Genomic DNA, 20,213 nt, shown 5'->3' with positions numbered 1-20,213 from the left:
TTATTGCTTCAGCAATTCACAAAGCAAATCAAGTACTTGTTTCCATGTGATACGGTGGACACTAGCAAGTTAATTTCAGGTTTATGCTGAATTCTTTTCTGTAGAAATCGATGTTTGTATGAGGTTCTATCATGCTGACTATTCAAAACTGAACAACTCGACATAACGAATGTTAGCTATAACAAAAATCCTCAGCTACAGTTAGTGTAATTGGTAACTAAAAAATTGAGAGAGCTGTAATGGTACTTGTGGTAGCAGAATAATGTCCCCTCAAAGATGTCCAAACCCTAATATCTGGTGTTCTGCCTGTGTATGTTATATTACAGGGCAAAAGGGCATTGCAGATGGAATTAAGGTTGTGGACCTTAAAATAGGAAGATTATTCTGGATTATTTGGACGGGACTAATGTAATCACATGGGTTCTTAAAAGTGAAAGAGGAAGGCGGAATAGTCAGTAATGGAAAAAAAGAATGGAAGAGAGACTTGAAATGTGAGAAGGACTTGACCTCCCTTGCTGACTTTGAAGATGGAGGAAGGGGGCCATGAGCCATGGAATGCAAGTGGCTTTCAGAAGTTGGGAATAGCCCTCAGCTGACAGCCAGGAAGGAGATGGGAACCTGAGTCTTATCACTACAAGGAAGTAAATTCTACCAACAACTGGAATGAATAAGGAAATGGATTTTCCCCCAGAGCCTCAGAAAGCATCACAGTGCTGCCCAGCCCTTGATTCAGCCTTGTGAATCTATAAGCAGAGGTCTGGCTGAGCTCACCGGACTTCTGACCTACAGAAAGAGTGAGATAATAAATTTGGGGTATTTGAAGCTGCTAAGTTTGTGCTAATTTGTTATGGAAGCAGTGGAAAATGAATACAGCACTCATGAAAAATAGTCTCTTTTGGGTAAGTTGGAATATGACATGGCTGATAGGCTCTCTTCTTGAAAGTTTCATACACAACTAATGGAAGCGAGTCCTGAAAAACACAGAGTGGCAAACGCATGAAACAAGGCAGGAGAAGATATTTGCAAAGGAACCAACTGACAAAGGATTAATCTCCAAAATATACAAATAGTTCATGTAGCTCAATACCAAAAAAACAAACGACCCAATCAAAAAATGGGTGGAAGACCTAAATAGACATTTCTCCAAAGAAGACATACAGATGGCCAAGAGGCACATGAAAAGATGCTCAACATCACTAATCATTAGAGAAATGCAAATCAAAACTACAATGAGGTATCACCTCACACCAGTTAGAATGGGCATCATCAGAAAATCTACAAACAACAAATGCTGGCGAGGGTGTGGAGAAAAGGGAACCCTCTTGCACTGTTGGTGGGAATGTAAATTGGTGCAGCCACTATGGAGAACAGTATGGAGGTTCCTTAAAAAACTGAAAATAGAATTACCATATGACCCAGCAATCCCCCTCCTGGGCATATACTGAGAGAAAACCATAACTGAAAAAGAGTCATGTACCACAATGTTCATTGCAGCACTGTTTACAATAGCCAGGACAAGGAAGCAACCTAAATGTCCATCAACAAAGGAATGGATAGAGAAGATGTGGTACATTATGTACAATGGGATGTTACTCAGCCATAAAAAGGAATGAAATTGGGCCATTTGTAGAGATGTGGATGGACCTAGAGACTGTCATACAGAGTGAAGTAAGCCAGAAAGAGAAAAAAAAATATCATGTACTAATGCATATATGTGGCACCTAGAAAAATGATATAGATGATCTTATTTGCAAAGCAGAAATGGAGACACAGACGTAGAGAACAAACATATGGATACCAAGGGGGAAGCGGGGGTGGGATGAATTGGGAGATTGGGATTGACATATATACACTATTGATACTATGTATAAAATAGGTAACTAATAAGACCCTACAATATAGCACAGGGAACTCTGCTCAGTGCTCTGTGGTGACCTAAATGGGAATGAAATCCAAACAAGAGGGGATATATGTATATGTATAGCTGATTCACTTTGCTGTACAGTAGAAGCTGTCACAGCATTGTAAAGCAGCTATATTCCAATAAAAATTAACTAAAAAAAACAGACAAAATTCCTCACCCTCAAGCTCCTTAAATCCTATGGTTTAAGAAAATGATAAATAACACTTAATAGTGGAAGGTGATGAGAGCTCAGGTGAAAACTATAGTAGGAAAGGGGATAAGGAGTATGGGTTGGGGTGGGTGAGTGGGGAATAAGCCAGGGGAGAGAGAAGATCCTGAGGGGCCATTAGGCCATTAGGCTTCTGCTCAGAGTGAGATGGGAAGCCTTTGGAGGATTTGGGGCTATTGTATGAAGAATAAATGAGAGGAGAGCAAGAATGGAATCAAGAAGACCCATTGGGGGCCATTGCAGTAATTCAGTCTGGAGATGTGGTGGCTTGGACCAGGGGTTTGGCAGTGGACATTGTGAGAAGTAATAAGGTTCTGGATTCATCTCGAGGAGAGTAGAGTTTCTGAGAATTTTGTGTAAGATGAATGTGAGACTCAAAGAAATTACTAGTAATTGGTAAAAGGGCAAACCCAAATCTTGGAGCTTACCTGTGAAGCTCAATCTGTTTCATGTGTCACATGTTTTAACAGCAATTTAAAAAAAAGTCTAGGGTAAAAAATGTAGCTACAACTGTGATAGACTTTTACGAACAGAAATTGTTCTTATCTCCCGATTCATCCCACCCCGCCCCCTTCCCCCCTTAGTATCCATACGTTTGTTCTCTACATCTGTGTCTCTATTTCTGCTTTGCAAATAAGTTCATTTGTACCCTTTTTCTAGATTGCACGTATAAGCAATATTATCCGATAGATAACTAATGAGAACCTACTGTACAGCACAGGGAACTCTACTCAGTGCTCTGTGGTGACCTAAATGGAAAGGAAGTCTAAAAAAAGGGGATACACATATATGTGTAGCTGATTCACTTTGCTGTACAGCAGAAACTAACACACCATTGTAAAGCAACTATACTCCAATAAAAATTAATAAAAAAGAAATTGTTCTCAATGAATTCTGATGTTTCTTTTTTTAAAATATCTTTATTGCAGTATAATTACTTTACAATGGTGTGTTAGTTTCTGCTTTATAACAAAGTGAATCAGTTGTACATATACATATGTTCCCATATCTCTTCCCTCTTGCGTCTCCCTCCCACCCTCCCTATCCCACCCCTCTAGGTGGTCACAAACCACCAAGCTGATCTCCCTGTGCTATGCGGCTGCTTCCCACTAGCTATCTATTTTATGTTTGGTAGTGTATATATGTCCATGCCACTCTCTCACTTTGTCACAGCTTACCCTTCCCCCTCCCCATATCCTCAAGTCCATTCTCTAGTAGGTCTGTGTCTTTCTTATATATTAATTGCTATAACTCATATATATTGGAGTCACTAAAATATGTTTAATTTATGCAAATCAAATGTTCCTATCAATGGGCCTTTGATGAGGCTAGGTGGATGAGTTTTGGGGTATTTGCATCATATCTACCCCATTCTAGTTTCCTAAACTACCGATTTGTTTTACAGTGCCTGTGTTTTACATAGGCAGTGACCTGAAATTTTGTCTTTTGAATGCATTCATTCTCTGCTTCTAACTGCATCTTTGTTTATTTGCTTTTTAATTTTTTTCCTTATCAGAGGGAAATTGTTTCCCAGAATGGGATGGACTCATCTGTTGGCCTAGAGGAACAGTGGGGAAAATGTTGGCTGTCCCATGCCCTCCTTATATTTATGACTTCAATCATAAAGGTATTGAATTTTTCTGAAATGATTAATTTGGAATAGAAATATTTTTTTTTTTATAATGGACTCTACAAGAACTGAGCAGTCTCAGTGTTTTTCTTCATGTCTTCACAGGAGTTGCTTTCCGACACTGTAACCCCAATGGAACATGGGATTTTATGCACAGTTTAAATAAAACATGGGCTAATTATTCAGACTGCCTTCACTTTCTGCAGCCAGATATCAGCATAGGAAAGGTAATGGTATCTTTGTATTTGTGAACCCCTAAGGGAAAGCAAAAGTCTTTATACAATTCTTGATTGTCAACCACTATTATAAAAATCCTTATATTATATGACACAAAGATCAAAAAAGATAAAAGCAAGGTTGGAATCTTTTCAGATACCTAGTTAAGGAAAGGTCTAGGATCTGAAACATTTTTTTTTCCTGTTTTAAGAAGTTAGTATTTTATTTTATTTTTTAAAAGTTAATTTTTATTGGAGTATAGTTGCTTTACAAGGTGTTAGTTTCTACTGTACAGCAAAGTGAATCAGCTATACATGTACATATATCCTCTCTTATTTGGATTTCCTTCCCATTTAGGTCACCACAGAGCATTGAGTAGAGTTCCCTGAGCTATACAGTAGGTTCTCATTCATTATCTATTTTAGGACCTGAAACATTTTGATATTTTCTTTAGGTTAGAGTGACCTGGCTGAGATATATGCATATATACTTATAAATATGTGTCTGTTATATTATGTTTACATTACACTATATGATGCTACATTATTTATGTATAAAAATTCAAATTGGTAGTCAGCAACGTGATGCATGATTTTTTTCTTGGTTACCTATGAATGGCTACATCTCATCTCACTCTATTCCTGGAGGAGCTTTGTATTTTTGAGATGTATTTTCCATATCATAAGATTTGCCAGCAGGTGATTTCATTAGTGTATGAACGATTAGAGTTTCAGAATTAAAGAGGAGCAGGGGGTGTCTTATAGGTCTTCTCACACAATACCTTAATTTTACACGTGTGAGGCAATTCAGAACCAAAAGTTAAGTGTTGGTCAAAGTGACACAGCTGGATCATGGCAGGGTCAGTGCTGTTTCCGGTATGGTAATCATATGTAAATTTCAAAAACTTCTAGATAGTTACTTTTAGGTTATATGTGGTGGATTAAAAGTTATGCCTAAATTCCTATCACGCAGACCTCGTCAGTAAAATGCATGATGCTATAAGCATATGATTCTAGGAATGAACATGGTAAGTTGATGTATAAATGATTTTATGAGGATCCTGAGGACAGTCATAATACATAACTCTCCTAACATTAGACATTTTTCTTTATGCTTGATGATATTTATTTTTTGGTGCGGAGGGAGGGAGAGCAGTGGAAGAAGTGGTAAGTTGGAGTTTTCTTCGTTTGATTTTTGTTTTTTGGCCATGCTGAGCGGCATGTCGGATCTTAATTCCCTGACCAGGGATCAAACCCACACCCCCAGCATTGGAAGTGCAGAGTCTTACCCACTGGACTGCCAGGGAAGTCCCTGTTTGATTTTGCATTAATAGTCAGAACTTCTTTTCTTAACTTTTTTTCTAGCACAAAGCACTACCACCTTAATGACTCTTTAGTAAATTGCCAAAAGACCTCAGTTTTGTATTTCACTGTTGACATACTTCTTAGATAAAATTAGTCAATGTGAGGAGACAATTATGTACTCTACAATGGAACCAAAGCCAACAATGACTTAATATAAAATACTTCAAAATAATTTCAATTTCATTGATATAAATAAACATTCACAATAGTTAGTATACTCTGCTATGAATTTGTGCATTAAATGATGATAAGGTCAAGTCTTCACAGCTTTTAAATGGCCATTAAATTATATCATGATTTTATTTACACTTAACTCTATTCAGAATATTACAACCATTCTTTTTAATTACTATGTATTCCAAGAATCAAAATAGCTAAGGATGGTGAAATACCCAAAATATATACTATTTTATATAAACATGATTTAAAAGTTAACTGAAAAATTTGATTTTGTTAGTGTAAGTAATTTTACCTCCTTAATCAAAAATATAAAGAGTGTTTTCTATTGTTTATAACCCTTAAGCAATAACTTGAGAAAACTTAAGAATGTAAATATCTTTTAATAAGAAAACTGGATACCTTCTAAAGTTTTGATATAGTGTAGGGCAAAATGATATTACTTATGAGATATTAATTATTAATTGTTATAATCAGAGTTTTTGCATAAAAAAAGGTAAAAATGAAAAAGTGCATTTAGAATAAATGCCACATCTTTATAGGGGACATAAGGTAAAGATTTTTAAAACATCTATTGTTTTGTTCTTTAAATAATTTCCATATCATTGACTTGACAAAATGAGCTAATTACTTTCAATAAAAAAAGCAAGAAAACTCTTATGATGGACCATGAGGTTGTTAAATTCTTTAGAGTATGATATTTTAAATAGTAGCATACTGTAGAAATTACCATATATCTCATGTCTAAAGGTTATATGGACTTTTGGACAGTAATTTAACAATATATATTAAGAAATTTCAAGGGGGTCATATCCTTTGATCTTATAATTATAATTCTAAGATTCAAGCATAAAGATTTGAAGTGGGGGGAACTGAATGGAATAATATTCGTTGAACCATTAATTATTATAGTGAATATTCTGAAGAATTTAAATTTCCAATGAAGAAATGGTTAAATAAGCTCAAATATATATTTTGTGTCAAGAGTTTGTGGTCTTGGGAAACTCCTTTGTTATACAGTTACCCGGAAAAAAAATCAGATAATAAACTTGTATATAAATTGGGAATGCAAATATTCAAAACAGTAGGAAATGATACATAGAAATAGAGTGAAAAGAAATACATGAAATACAGTGTTTCTTTTTGCTTGGTTGGAATTAGGGAATTTTTTTCCTTCTCTTTTTTGTATTTTACACATTTTCCAGATATTTTCTATAAAAAGTTTAACATTTTATTAAGAGAAAATAATATGTAATAAATGTTTTAAAACAGAAACAAGAGACAAAGTCAGGATGTGGGAAGTTGCAACAATAAGAATAAGTTGAGTAAGATGCAAAATTAATAATTTGTAAAAACCTATCAGTAAGCTGAGGATGCCAAGAAGTCTAAATAAACCTAATTGCAGAAGTGGGAAAGCCCTTCTTATGAGAGAAAAGACCTATGGCTGCATTTATCCCTGGCTCTGCACCAGAAGAGGAGCAACCAGGCTATGGAAGGGGATAAAAAGAAAAGAACCAGACTTTTAAAACAACTTTTATCAGACAAGGACTGGAATAAGGGCTTAGAATTCCAAGGAATGAACCCCAGTCACAGTGAGCTATTACCCATCAGCCAGTTCTTTCCCATAAGCCTTCACTGAGTGTCTAGAGCCAGTGTGCCAAAGGCTGGGGTGTAGCAGGTGAGAGCCAAGAGAAATTTCCCAAGATGTGCGTAGGACCCTCACAGAATGAGAGGTAGTTGTAAGCTGAAGGCATGGCATGGAACAGAGGAGCTAAGAGACATCTCTTGGGGTATCTGTGGCTCTCTTTAAGTGCATGACTGCTGCAGCTCATAGACCAGGGGGAGGGCAGGAAAGCTGAGACAAACCCCCAAGATGACAAATCTCACTAAGTGAAAGGCAGCAGCCTGACAAAATAGAGCTGAGAAAGATCTTTCCTAGGCACATGATGTCTTCATCCAAAGCAAGGCAGTGGCTAGCTGAGAACTGGAGCAGAGCAGCATAATGGAGTGACATCTTCTGAGATGCAGAAAGCCCAGGGCAGAGCTGGAGAGCAAAGTGAAATTTCCAGCAGCTCCAAAGCTGATGGATGGTTCAAAAAGCAGAAAGAGTCCTTCTGTGGCTTGGAAAACTTGTCAGATGGACTAAAACCCATATACTGGCCACTAGAGGCTGCTGGTGCTCAGATCCCACAATCTGCTGAAGGAAAAGTCTCGAATCTGCTCTCAAAACCTAAAATCAGGATAAAGGGAATCATAAAAACAAAAAAACCAAAGCACTGCAGCAAACCCAATCCCAGTTTAAAAACAAAGTAATCCATCCTCCCAACCCAAGAAGCCTGGTAGAGGAAGAGGACTGCCCTTTTCAGGCTGTTAATATTACATACTCCAGTCCTTACTCTTCTTTTACCTACAATGCCTGTAGTGTAATAAAAAATTACAAGGTAGGGACCCAAAATCTAGAGTAAAAACAAAAGCAGGAAGAGACAGATGATCCAGATGTTGTAATTTGCAGATGAGGACTTGATAATTATTATAAATATGTTAGATGATTTAGTGAAAAATGTGCATAAAACAGGTGGGAAAATCAGCAGAGAAATGAAAACTTAAAGAAAAAGGAAATTGTAGAATTGAAATATTCAATTAAAAAATGAAGAAGTTATTTGATATGCTCAACAGCAAACTGGACACAGCATGATAAAGATCAGTGAACCTAAAGAGAGGTCAGTAAAAATTATCCAACTGAAGCATTAGGAGAAAAAATAAATTAAAAAAACAGAACCATCTGAGACTGTGAGATAATATGTAATTGTCTAAACATATGTGAAATTAGAGGTAAAGAGAGAGGGAAAGAATAGGACAAAATAAATATCTGAGAAGGCAATAGCCCATAATTTTCTAAAGTGGATGAAATAAATCAATCCACAGGTTCCAGAGATTCAGCAAATACTATGCAGGGTAAATAAAAAGAAAACCATACTTAGACATATCATAGTTAAACTGCTGTGAATCAAAGTAAAAAGAAAACCTTAAAAGCAGTGAGAGAAAAAGGGCACATTATATTCAGGGGAGCAACAACTAAAAAGATGCTGTGTTTTAGTAATAAACAGTGGAGGCCAGAATACAATGGAATGATATATTTAAAGTGATAATATTCATTAAGACAGAGGCAAAATAATGATATTTTTCAGACAGAAAATATCCGAGACAGGTTATTTTCATCAGCCTTTCAGTATAAGAAATGCTCAAAAAAATTCTCTAGGCAGGAGAGAAATATACCAGATGGAAGCATAGATTGTCAGAAAGGCATGAGGAGTACCAGAACAGGTGTATATGTGGATAAAATTGGCAGACTAAAATAATAAACAAAACTATATACCTATCCTTATTTATTGCTATGTTTATATCTATCGTTATATCTATAATTTAATTCATTTAAAATTTGTTGACTGCTTAAAGCAAACATAATAGCCTCTTATTGGGGTTTATAAATTATGCAGAACAAAATCTAAAAGGGACAAAGGCTAGGGGAGCAAAATTGAGTACATGATTGTAAAGTTCTATTTATATGGTGAAATAGTTCAATATTACTTAAATGTAGGCTCTAATAAGTTCAGATGCATAACCAAGTCTCTATAGTAACTGCTAAAAAATAACACAAGTTTTGGGAATTCCCCGGCATTCCAGTGGTTAGGATTCCAAGCTTTCACTGCCAAGGACCAGGGTTCAACCCCTGGTCAGGGAACTAAGATCCCTTAAGCTGCCCCCCACCCCAAAACAAAACAAGACAAACCCACATGTGAAATACTAAGAAATACTTGATTGATTTCCCCATCCCCTACCCCCCAATAAAAGGTAAGGAAGTAGGTACAGAGGAACAAAGAAGAGATAGGACATTTAGAATGCAAATACCTGTATGTTAGATTTAAACCCAGCCATAGCAATGATTGTATTCAAGGTAAGTGAACTGAACATTTCGCTTAAAAGGCAGAGGTTGTCAGAATGGATAATAAAAGTATGAATCAGTAGTTTGCTGTCTTTGAGAAATGTACTCTAAATATAAAGATAAATGTAATTACCAAGACGGAGGGACATTTCAAATTATAAAGAATCAATTTACCAAGAGGAAATAATCCTAAATATACATGCATTTAGGAGCTCCAAATTACATGAAGCAAAATTTGTCAGAGCTAAAGGGAGAAATAACCAAATTACAGCATGTTGACATTTTAAAGAATGCCATTTTCTTAGTAATTGATAGAACAATTGGACAAAACCTTCTATAGAATATATTTCAAACAATTTGAATAAATTGACATTTGTAGATTAGTATTCACAATAACTGCAAAATTTACATTCTTTTAAAGTACTCACCAAAGTTTTATCAAGATAGAACATATGCTGGGCTATAAAACAAGTTTCAATAAATCTCAAGATTAAAATCTTATGGAGTATGTTCTCTGACCACAAAAGAATTAATTGAAAATAAATTAAAATATGTATACAATTCATAAATAGTTGGAAATTATGTGACCAATGGCAAAAGTTTGAACTGAATAAATATGAAAGCTCAATATATATAAAAAATTGTGGGAAACAGCAAAAGCAGAGTGTAGAGAAAGATTTATACTTTTCAATGTTTAATTAGAATAGAAGAAAGGTGAAAATTCAATGATCAAATCTTCCACATTAAGCTACATAATGTAATACCGAGAGCCACCACCGAAAGCACTATACAAAAATATAAATCAAAATGGAATTCTACAAAATGTTCAAGTAACCAGGGATGGCAGGAAAAGCAAAACACAGAAATGAAAAACATAACAGAAAATAAAAATATAAAATGATGGACTTAGCCTTAACATATCAATATTATATTAAAAGCAAATGGTCTTAATATACCAATTAACAGAGATTGAAAGAGTCTATAAAAAACATGACCCAACTTTGTATGTTATCTACAAAGTTTGAAACTCTTTTCAAATATGGTATATGTAGGTCACATGCATACCATGCAGCAATAAAAAAGAACAAACTTAGTATGTGTAACAACTTGAATGCATCTTGAGGTTATTACTCTGAGTGAAAAAAACCAATCTCAAAGATCATGTTCTGTATGATTTCATTTCTGTAACATTTATGAAATGACAAAATTATCGAGATAGAAAACAGATTAATGTTTGGCAGGTGATAAGGATGGTGGAGAGGAACAGGGTAGGTATGACTGTAAAGGAAACAGCACAAGGAACATCTTTGTGGTGATGGAATAGTTCTGTATCTTGATTGCAGAGAAGGTTACAAAAATTTTCATATGTAATAAAATGACACAAAACTGTAAACACATGAACTGCACCAATGCCAAATTCCTGGTTTGATACTTTAGTGAACTTATGTAAGATGTAAGCATTGGAGGATACTGCGTGAAGGGTACATAGGACCCTTTTTACTATCTTTTCCACTTCTTTTGAATCTAGAGTTATTTTAAAATACAAAAAAAAAAGGAATGAACCATTGATTAATGCAACAATATCAGTGAATATCAAAACAGTATATTGACAAAAAGAGTATATACTATATAATTCCAAGAAATATAAGAACAGTTGAGAAATATATGAAGTACATGAACAGATAAAGCCAATTTGTGGTGACAGAAATTGGAACAGTAGTTACCTGGGGGTGGATGGTGGGTGGATTTTTGACTAGCAAGTGGCACAACGAATTTGGTTTGTCAAAACCCATCAAGCTGCTCATTTTAAATCTGCACATTTTGTTTCATGTAAACTACAGCTCAATAAAAAAGCTAAAGAAAACTAGAACTAATATTCCAAAAGTGACATATTTTTTTTACCAGTTTTAAAATAGTCTGTAATATGTGTTTTATTTACTCCAAATATCACATGTTAGATATACAGTTCCAATTAGTTAAAATGAACACTGTAAAAATACATGAAGTAAATTTTGTAACATTGAATTTGGCCTCACTTAAGCAAGAAGAAATGCCAAATATTTTAATTATATCTTTAACCCTGACTTGAATTTAGGGAGTAAAAGGAAGGCCAGAAAGATAACCTGTATATTGTACGAATGTGGTCACACGTTGCCTATCTTTAAAGAGGTTAAAAGCATGATTTTTAAGTTTATCTACATAAAATTATTTGTTCAAACCTGCTTTTCTGATTAAATCTGTTGCCCTCCAGCAAGAATTCTTTGAACGCCTCTATGTCATGTACACTATTGGTTACTCTGTCTCCTTTGGATCTCTGGCTGTGGCTATTCTCATCATTGGTTACTTCAGGTGAGTGATTCCCAGTCACTTTCTCCATGAAGGGGTAGTTCTGTTTCTTATTCATCAAAGACACAGACCTCTCATAATCTGTACCTCCAAATACTTTTCCCAAACACAAGCAATGGTAGAGCTGGGCCTTTTGACCAGATTATACATCCCTTTTCCTGGTGTTTTTGATTTTGTTTTAATCAAACTTAAAAGAAATCTTTTTTTTTTGGAGTTACCTTTCTGTACTAGTTGATGCTGCTATATCTACTCCTGAGTATGTTACTGACTTAACTTGTGTCTAAGATCCTTTTATAATTCCAAAGCTTTTTATATTAAAGGAAGCTTGTTTTCTCTCTAACATTCCTAGGAAATAAAACTGTGTAATTCTATCAAAATATCTTTTTCATATAGAGAATATATTGAAAATGTGAACATTCCAGTTTTAATAAGGCTTATCCCTGTTCAAGGTGGTTCTCCATCGATTATTTATTACCTTAATATATAGTATAATGTAATGCTATAGTATAATGTAGCATAATATTTAACACTGCATAATCTGGATAACCATGGTAGCTGATCAGGATAAATTTGAAATTAATTCTCAAAAAGCTACATTTTAGTTTTTGACCCCAATTGTTTCTGTCTTTGTTCAGGTTTATTTCTTCTTTTTTGGGAGGAGTTTGAGCTCATTTATGTATTTTCTTTCTCCATTTCTAATTTTATTCAAATCTAAATACTGAACATTTTCTCTCCATAGACGATTGCATTGTACTAGGAACTATATCCACATGCACTTATTTGTGTCTTTCATGCTGAGAGCTGCGAGCATCTTTGTCAAGGACAGAGTGGTCCATGCTCACATAGGAGTAAAGGAGCTGCAGTCCCTGATAATGCAAGATGACCTACAGAGTTCTGTAGAAGTGCCTCTTGTGGACAAATCACAATATGTAAGTGTTTTCACCATGAGCCCTTGCATGGCTCACCACTTTCAAAAGTAAAAAGCCCACCTGCAAGACCAGGAGCTTGGGATTTAAAAACCCAGGGCACTTAGTTCCTTTATTGTAGCCTCAAAGACTTTTTCCCAAATAAGATTCCATGGTACTTGATTCTGCTCTTAAACGTCCTGTTGTTATTTAGTAAGTAGAATCACCCAATAATTCAGTTAATGAGAAGCATTATCACCATTGAAGCAATATATCTGGAAATTAAGTAGAATAGATTGATTGTATTGATGGTGTGAATTAATGCTGTCGGTATCTTTGCCCTTTGCCCTGTAGATCGTTGTTGTCTCTGCTGATTCTAATTCTGGATTGGCTTTGTGACTTTTTAAATGAACTAGAATGAAGTAGGTGTGATGGTGTGTCAGTTGAGGGCAGAGCTCTATGAGTGAGCCTAGCCAAGATTAGCTGAGCTTTGCCCAAATCAGCAGAATCATCTAGCCAATCAATCGATTCATAAGACATATTAAATGTTTATCACTTTAAGCCATTAACTTTTGGGGCATAAAAAAGACCAGAATAAAATAAATTCATGGTAGAATGATGGTTAAGTTTTCCTCTTTATGCTTTTCTTTACTTTCCTAATTTTCTCTGATGATCAGGTATTTTTATAAACAAGAAAACTTAAGGAAAAGTGATTTCTTGTAACTCCTAAAGGAATAAAAATCTTATTTTAAAAATAGGATCAAGCCAGCAGTCTTAGAAATGCTATGTTAAAGTAACTTTGTTCTGGTCTCTTTCAAAAGTCTTGGCCTTCCCAGGTATAAGAGATATTAGATTATAAAAAAATAAATGGAGGAACTGCTTTTTAGTGGTCTAATGTTGGAACCAGTACGATTAGGAATTCTAATATGGTGCAATGTTGGTTTATTTGTAACAGATTGGGTGCAAGATTGCTGTTGTGATGTTTATTTACTTCTTGGCTACAAACTACTATTGGATCTTGGTGGAAGGCCTCTATCTGCATAGTTTAATCTTTGTGGCGTTCTTTTCGGACACCAAGTACCTGTGGGGCTTCACCTTGATAGGCTGGGGTAAGGCATTTCTGTCTCCTTTCCTTTTCAACTGGATTATGGATTGTAGGGCTTTCTGTCTTGCCTGTCATTAGCATTCTTTCTGTCATTTTCCTGAAATAATCCCTCCCTATTCTATCTTTATCCTTTCTTTCTCTTTAATTATTCAGGAAATGTATTAAGATCAAGTCTATAATCCTCCCAGTGGTAACAAATTTTTCACTTTTAATTTAGGGTTAGTGTTCTTAGGCCAGATTCTTGAGAGGATTCTTTGGGGGAAATACCTTGTTAGCCATGCATACTTAGAACTGCTGTGCTCATCGTATCTTATGTCAATATCTTGATTTAACAATAATTTCATCCTAAAAATTTTGATTTTTGAATTTCTAAGCTATAATGATGCACCTTTGATTTGTAATTCTAGGTCATATGATGAGAATGCCAGAAAGGAATTTATAGGACCATCTTGACTGCATTTAACAATGCAAATTACAAACTAATTACGTAGATGTCTTTTGGAAGGAAATAATTCAAATTACTTGCGGCATAAATAATTAAAAACAAAGGATATTCAGCTCACATTCCAAAAATGCCTTGTCAGTACTAGAGGGATTACTGAATTAGGCACTAGCTCAATGTGATGTGGAGAAAGGATGTTGTTCGTTTGTTATAATTTAAGAAAAATTAAAACTCATACGTGGTTAAAATTAAGAAGTCTCAATATTAACAATTGCTATTTTAATATCCAAATTATGACGTGCTCAGCACAGGGAAAAAAATCAACTAAGTGGCTCAAGATTAAATTTGAAGGTTTTTTTCCCCATCAAAATAAGAATTTTTTGGCCTGTTTTGTCTTAATATTGTCTTAACGTTTGAAAACATGAAGTAAAGGATATTGAATTTCCTGTTAGTTAATAACCTTTAAGAAGACAAAGGGTCAGTTTATTGTCAAGCGTTATTTATTATGAAATAATAATTGTTGTGAATAAAAACTTATGAAAGCAGTTTGTTTTTAGGCTCTCCCTTATCTTTGACTAACAGTTACTAAAATAAAAAAAGATACACTTTATTTGTTTAGGGTTCTTTGGAGATTTTCTCAACAGTTTTTTGTAGTTTGCCTTCAAGGCAAAATTATATCTGTGTACCCACATAATTACTAGAAGTTAGTAAAGATGTTGATTGAAAATTCAACAATGAATTTGTCTGAGTTCCATTTTATTTTTTGGTTTTCTATGACATTGGTCACACTAGTAATAAACTTGTTTTTCTTTATTTACATACTGGTTTGATAGCAAATTTCCCCGTCAGCTCTTATTTGGGCTGTATCACTCAGTCTGTCGCTCTGTAAAATCAGGAGTTTGCCTCACTGAAACCCAGGAAACTAGTTTTCAAATCTTTCTATGAAAATGAGAATTTAAAAAAACAGTGAGGGTTCCAGTGAGCTTCTATGTAAGTATGAGGTTCTCACCTTCCTTTACAACTTTAATTATTTGTCCACAAAATTTTGTCATAAGAGTGACAATTACAGTAGAGAAGCATCACAACTTGAAATCCTCATTTCACCAAATGGTTTAAGAACATGCATGAAAGCAAGTAGTATCTACATGGAAGATCACTTTACAAAAAGCATCTTACATGCAATATTATGTAATTAACCACAATTAAAACAGTAACAAGTAATCTTTACTGAGTTATGGTGCTATAGTTGGTCTATCTTCCAGCTTCTCTCTTTGCAACTCCAAAACAATAAATGCTCTAGGCTAGGGCCTATATACTATTAAAAAATAGTAATATTCTTTTTTTTTTTTTTTTTTTTTTTTTTTGCGGTACACGGGCCTCTCACTGTTGTGGCTTCTCCTGTTGCGGAGCACAGGCTCTGGACGCGCAGGCTCAGCGGCCATGGCTCCGTGGCATGTGGGATCCTCCCAGACCGGGGCACGAACCCGCGGCCCCTGCGTAGGCAGGCGGACACCAGGGAAGCCCCCCAAAATAGTAATATTCTTTTAAGAATTTCTCTCTGCTACTGAAGTAAATATCCAAGTCTATTTGATTAATAGACTATTTTCTCTTATCTCAACACTGAGAGTATGATTTTAAAATATCATTTTTATTTCAGACTCATTTTTCCAACTTTCTATAAGAAAAATAAATATCAAAACATTATAGCTGCTTTGCAGGATCCTTTGCTAGACTAATCCATAGTGAACCCAGTTTCAGACTTTCTTCCAGTGATTTATTGGCTTCACTAGAGAAGTGAATTTGCTTGGATTCCTTTGTTGTTCATTTGGACCCAATTATTATAACTTTAAGCTCTCTTCAGCTAGGTAAATACTCAGCACTTTATTACTCACTTTGTAATGATATGTGGAGTTGCATTATTTACATTGATTTTGCTGGTTCTTAATAATAAGTTGGCAAGGAAGGAAATCACCATCTAAAGAGGAACATATGCCATGTCTGCCTTAGTAAATTGAAGGCAGATATTTAAAATGACTTTTTTGTATATCTTTATCACAAAACAAGATGTGTAGAGGAGTAAAGGCAAATTCTAATGATGACTATGCTTCTTTTCTTTCAACTAACCATTTTCTTAATTTTTCCTATCCCTGCTCAATTTTCTCATGAATAAGGCACTTTATTCTCGGTTCCAACTACATATTTTAAAAATATATTTAATTCTGTATTTAAAAGGTCAGTCAAAAGGTAACAAACTTCCAGTTATAAGATAAATAAGTACTGGGGATATAATATACAACATAATAGGAAAAAAAGTGTCATTCTTGTTTCTTTATCCTTATTGAATGTGGTAATTTACCTCTGTATTAGCAGCCATTCTTAATTTTCACCTGTCAGATGAGATGCCAGAATGTATGTATTATCATATAAAAGCACCTATCCTGGTTATACCACGTAGTCACGTCCCTGCTGCCAAGCTTTCTTGTAGAATATTTTCATATTTTGTATTATCTTAAAATAATCAGGAGAAAAATAATCAGAAAACACTTCCAGTTTTATTATCTCTGTATAAAATTATTTCAATCCAGCAAACATTTTTTGATCATCCATTTGGCAGTATATATAATTGAAATGCAAGATATATGTTAAAGTCCCAGCACACAAGAAGCATGGAGTCTGACCCTTTAGGTTATTTTATTTTTTGTAGGCCTATTCTCATCATATGTATTATATTCAAAATATTTAATTTATAAAATCTGTTCTTCATAAAATTATTTATGATAGTCAATATAACACCTTTATACAATTAAAAATCTTCGTTGTTTGCTTTAAGCTGAATTTAAAAATCTAGAAAAACTGTTTCTCCCTTGCCCTATGATTTTTAATGCCATTATTAATTCTACCTTAAAGTCATCTTAAAGTTAAAATTATATTTAACCATTAGAGTCAATAAGAGATCTATATTTTGGCCCTGCTTTATGAAAGATAAGGAATTTGGTTCTCCCTGCTTATTACTTTTTCCAGACCTTCAAGATGTAATTTGGGGTTTTACTACTTATCATTAAAAAATTCTACAGGTTATTATCTGTTTAAAAGAAAATAAATTATAGTCAAATTTATATTTGTAACCATTATGTAGATTTATCTCTGTGGGTTCACCCAGTTTCAAGATTCCACCTCCTCTCCACCAATTGATCTTCTACAGTTTCTGCCCACTGGCAATATTTAATTCAGTAAACATTTTCTTTTCTATTGTAGCTCTTCGTTTTAGATTGGTCCTTTTTCATAATGCCTTACTCTTCTTCTAGAGCAGATTTTAGACTATGAATTAGATATATTTTTTAAAGATTTCTTTTGTTTACTGTAGTAATTCCATTTCAGGGGAGGGTAACTCTTCTGAAGTTTCATAAATAGACACTCACCTTTGTAACAATGGAAAACATTAAAGGCTCTGCAGTTTTCCTTACAGAGAGGAAAGACTCATTCAGTATTGGCCTTAGAGTCCTATGAGACTTGAGAACAATTCTATCAAAATTGTATAGACGAGTTTCTAGGTTCCTCAAAGAATGAATCAGCAAGTGATAGATACTAAATTCTAGCATCCTGCAGTGAGTAGAGAGGGAACTGAAGACATAGCTTGGAGCTTCACATCTGAGCAGTCAACAGACTGGATTCCCAGGGGAATCAAGTTTTCTGGTAAGACATTGTATGTCTGTAGCAAATCTGGGAATCCCCATGTCATGATGGGTTTCTAATTTTTAGGGTTAACTCTACACTTTATGATCAAGCTATGACTTTGCAATGCCACAGTAGCATTTCAGGAGGATGGTAAGGCTGAGGTTGGATTCTGTGAAGCCTCTGAAGTGTCCAAAACAAGATAAAATTACATGGGCCAATATGGCAAGGCCCTTTTACCCCACTTTGGCTTCAAGGCATCTCTGGCTTATGTGGTGGGCTGCTGTATAAGTTTTTATTTGAAGAAAGTGTTTAATTGCTAAAGTTTTTTTGACTACTATTAGTCCAAACCTTCATTTTAAGGGAGAATAGTAATGAAGCCACACCAAAACTCGAGTCTACTTATTCTGAGACCAGAGATCGCCTCCCTCTGAGAATCACTTATTTATACTGATGTATTTTATGAAAATAACTCAGCTCTTAAGATAAATGCAAATATAGAATAACATTCCAATTTACATTAAATTTACTTAAAGTAACACTTAAATTTAAAATAACGTCTAGATTTCAAAGATTTTTCCCTTTGTTTATATGTTCTTAATTAAATAATAATGTGATACTAAGATTGGTGACCAAAAATTCTTAGAAAGCCTCAAGGTGGTTTCTGTTCTTTATTCCTCCATGGTTGTCTCTGTGCTCATCTGTGAATGAGGGTCTTCCAAGAGGATGAGAAAAGCAATTTCATTAAGACATGGTGTCTGATATAAAGTATTTGCTATAATTATCATTTAAGACACAATTCCAAATCCAGCACCATTAATCAATGTCCTATATATAGAACATCATTCAGGAAATTGCCTGATCAGGAGATTGTAAAGGAAGCAGAAGATGAAGACCTGCAAATGAGAAAATGTGAACATTTTGATCAAAGGCAGACACTTTTTAAAGATAACCAAGGCAGTAGAACGGCAAAGGGATCCAGGTCAGACCTTTTTGAACCATTCTGTCAGAAGGAGCCATGCTGTCTCCATTACATAGTATCATTCTTGTTTTTTCTTCATAGCGCTAATTGATAACTGAAGTTGTGTTATTAATTTTGCCTCCCATACCAGAATATAAGTTTCAGGAAAACAGGAATATTGTTTATTCTGTTCTTTTTTTTACTCATCTGAGACTATATCAGTTCTTAACAAATGAAAAGGCATTTAATAAGTGCTTAGTGGATATATGTTTATACAGATGGATGGATAGGTGGACTAGATAAATAGATAGAATAGCAAGCTGAACCTAAGAATTAACCAGAATTGGGTAAATCTCTTTTGACAAAAATTTCCTAGAACATAGAATTCGAGCAGAATTTTTTAAAAAGGAGTTATATAAAAACAATAAATAAAATTGGAATATAGAGTCATAAAATTAAATAGCCACACAGGCAGGCTGAGGTTAAATTCAATTAGATCACTAAGGGAAATTCCCTTTTGTGGGATATCACCTTCTTTTAATTTTTTTCTGAAATTTTTTTCATCTGAATCTATTTTTATGTTTACTTTTTTTGCTTAGAAAATATATCTGAACATTTAGAAATGTATTTTTTAAAAGGTAAAGAATATTGTGTTAAAAAAATGTTCTGAGTTAAATTTTTTTTCTCTCTTTGTAAGGTGCTTCCTATGGTTTCTCTTCCTTTTTTTTAAACTTCTTTCTAAAAGGCCACATAATGAAGAGTTATCCATTAAATCCTTTGATCTTCTATTGCAGTGCTGCATAAAAGTTATGGTTTGTGATTTTTTTGTGATGTCAGAGTCCAGGTATAGCGTGAACTGAGCAGTCAACCTTTACTGGGGGCAAAGGACTCATGGAAAGTCAGTATAATAGAGTTGATGTTGCAAGCTCATAGGTATTTATTGTTTATGAAGGACAAATATGTCACGCTCAAATCATCAAACTAATATAGCACCACCCTTTGCTAAGCTTTCAGTGCCTGCAAATGCTTCTGTCTGGAGCCGATACAAACAAAAAAAGAAGGGCTAAACTGATCAAAACTTCCTAATTTTGTAACTTGCGGTATAGCCTCTCTATGCCTTCAACTTTTAGAATGAGAAAATTTGAGTATTTTAGAACAACAGCCTTCCTGCCACTTCTCATGAGTCCCTCTTGTTGCTTCACTCCTCTTGGAAAGCATGTGGCTTTCGGCATTTCAAGAGGCAAAGTTGGATGCACCGACCACCGCCTGCCTTTGACCCCGGGAACTTCAGTCCCCTCCATACATGGCTTAACCTTACAC

The 20,213-nt window shown here is 34.7% G+C and overlaps 1 protein-coding gene across 1 annotated transcript in view; it reads left to right on the top strand.

The window, feature by feature from the left end:
- The window catches only part of PTH2R (parathyroid hormone 2 receptor), a 103,879-nt gene that overhangs the window by 45,312 nt on the left and 38,354 nt on the right, over positions 1-20,213 (top strand). The window contains exons 3-7 of the mRNA XM_022567555.3: positions 3,649-3,759; positions 3,868-3,989; positions 11,714-11,811; positions 12,548-12,737; positions 13,669-13,822. Of these exons, the coding sequence (XP_022423263.2) occupies positions 3,649-3,759; positions 3,868-3,989; positions 11,714-11,811; positions 12,548-12,737; positions 13,669-13,822 (675 nt within the window). The remainder of the gene's footprint in view (positions 1-3,648; positions 3,760-3,867; positions 3,990-11,713; positions 11,812-12,547; positions 12,738-13,668; positions 13,823-20,213) is intronic.

This window comes from Delphinapterus leucas, chromosome 8 (assembly GCF_059928025.1).
Source record: "Delphinapterus leucas isolate spDelLeu-1000000601 "Yukka" chromosome 8, BTC_Dleu_Yukka2, whole genome shotgun sequence".
Taxonomy (NCBI): domain Eukaryota; kingdom Metazoa; phylum Chordata; class Mammalia; order Artiodactyla; family Monodontidae; genus Delphinapterus; species Delphinapterus leucas.
This window is presented reverse-complemented; position numbering and strand designations above follow the sequence as displayed.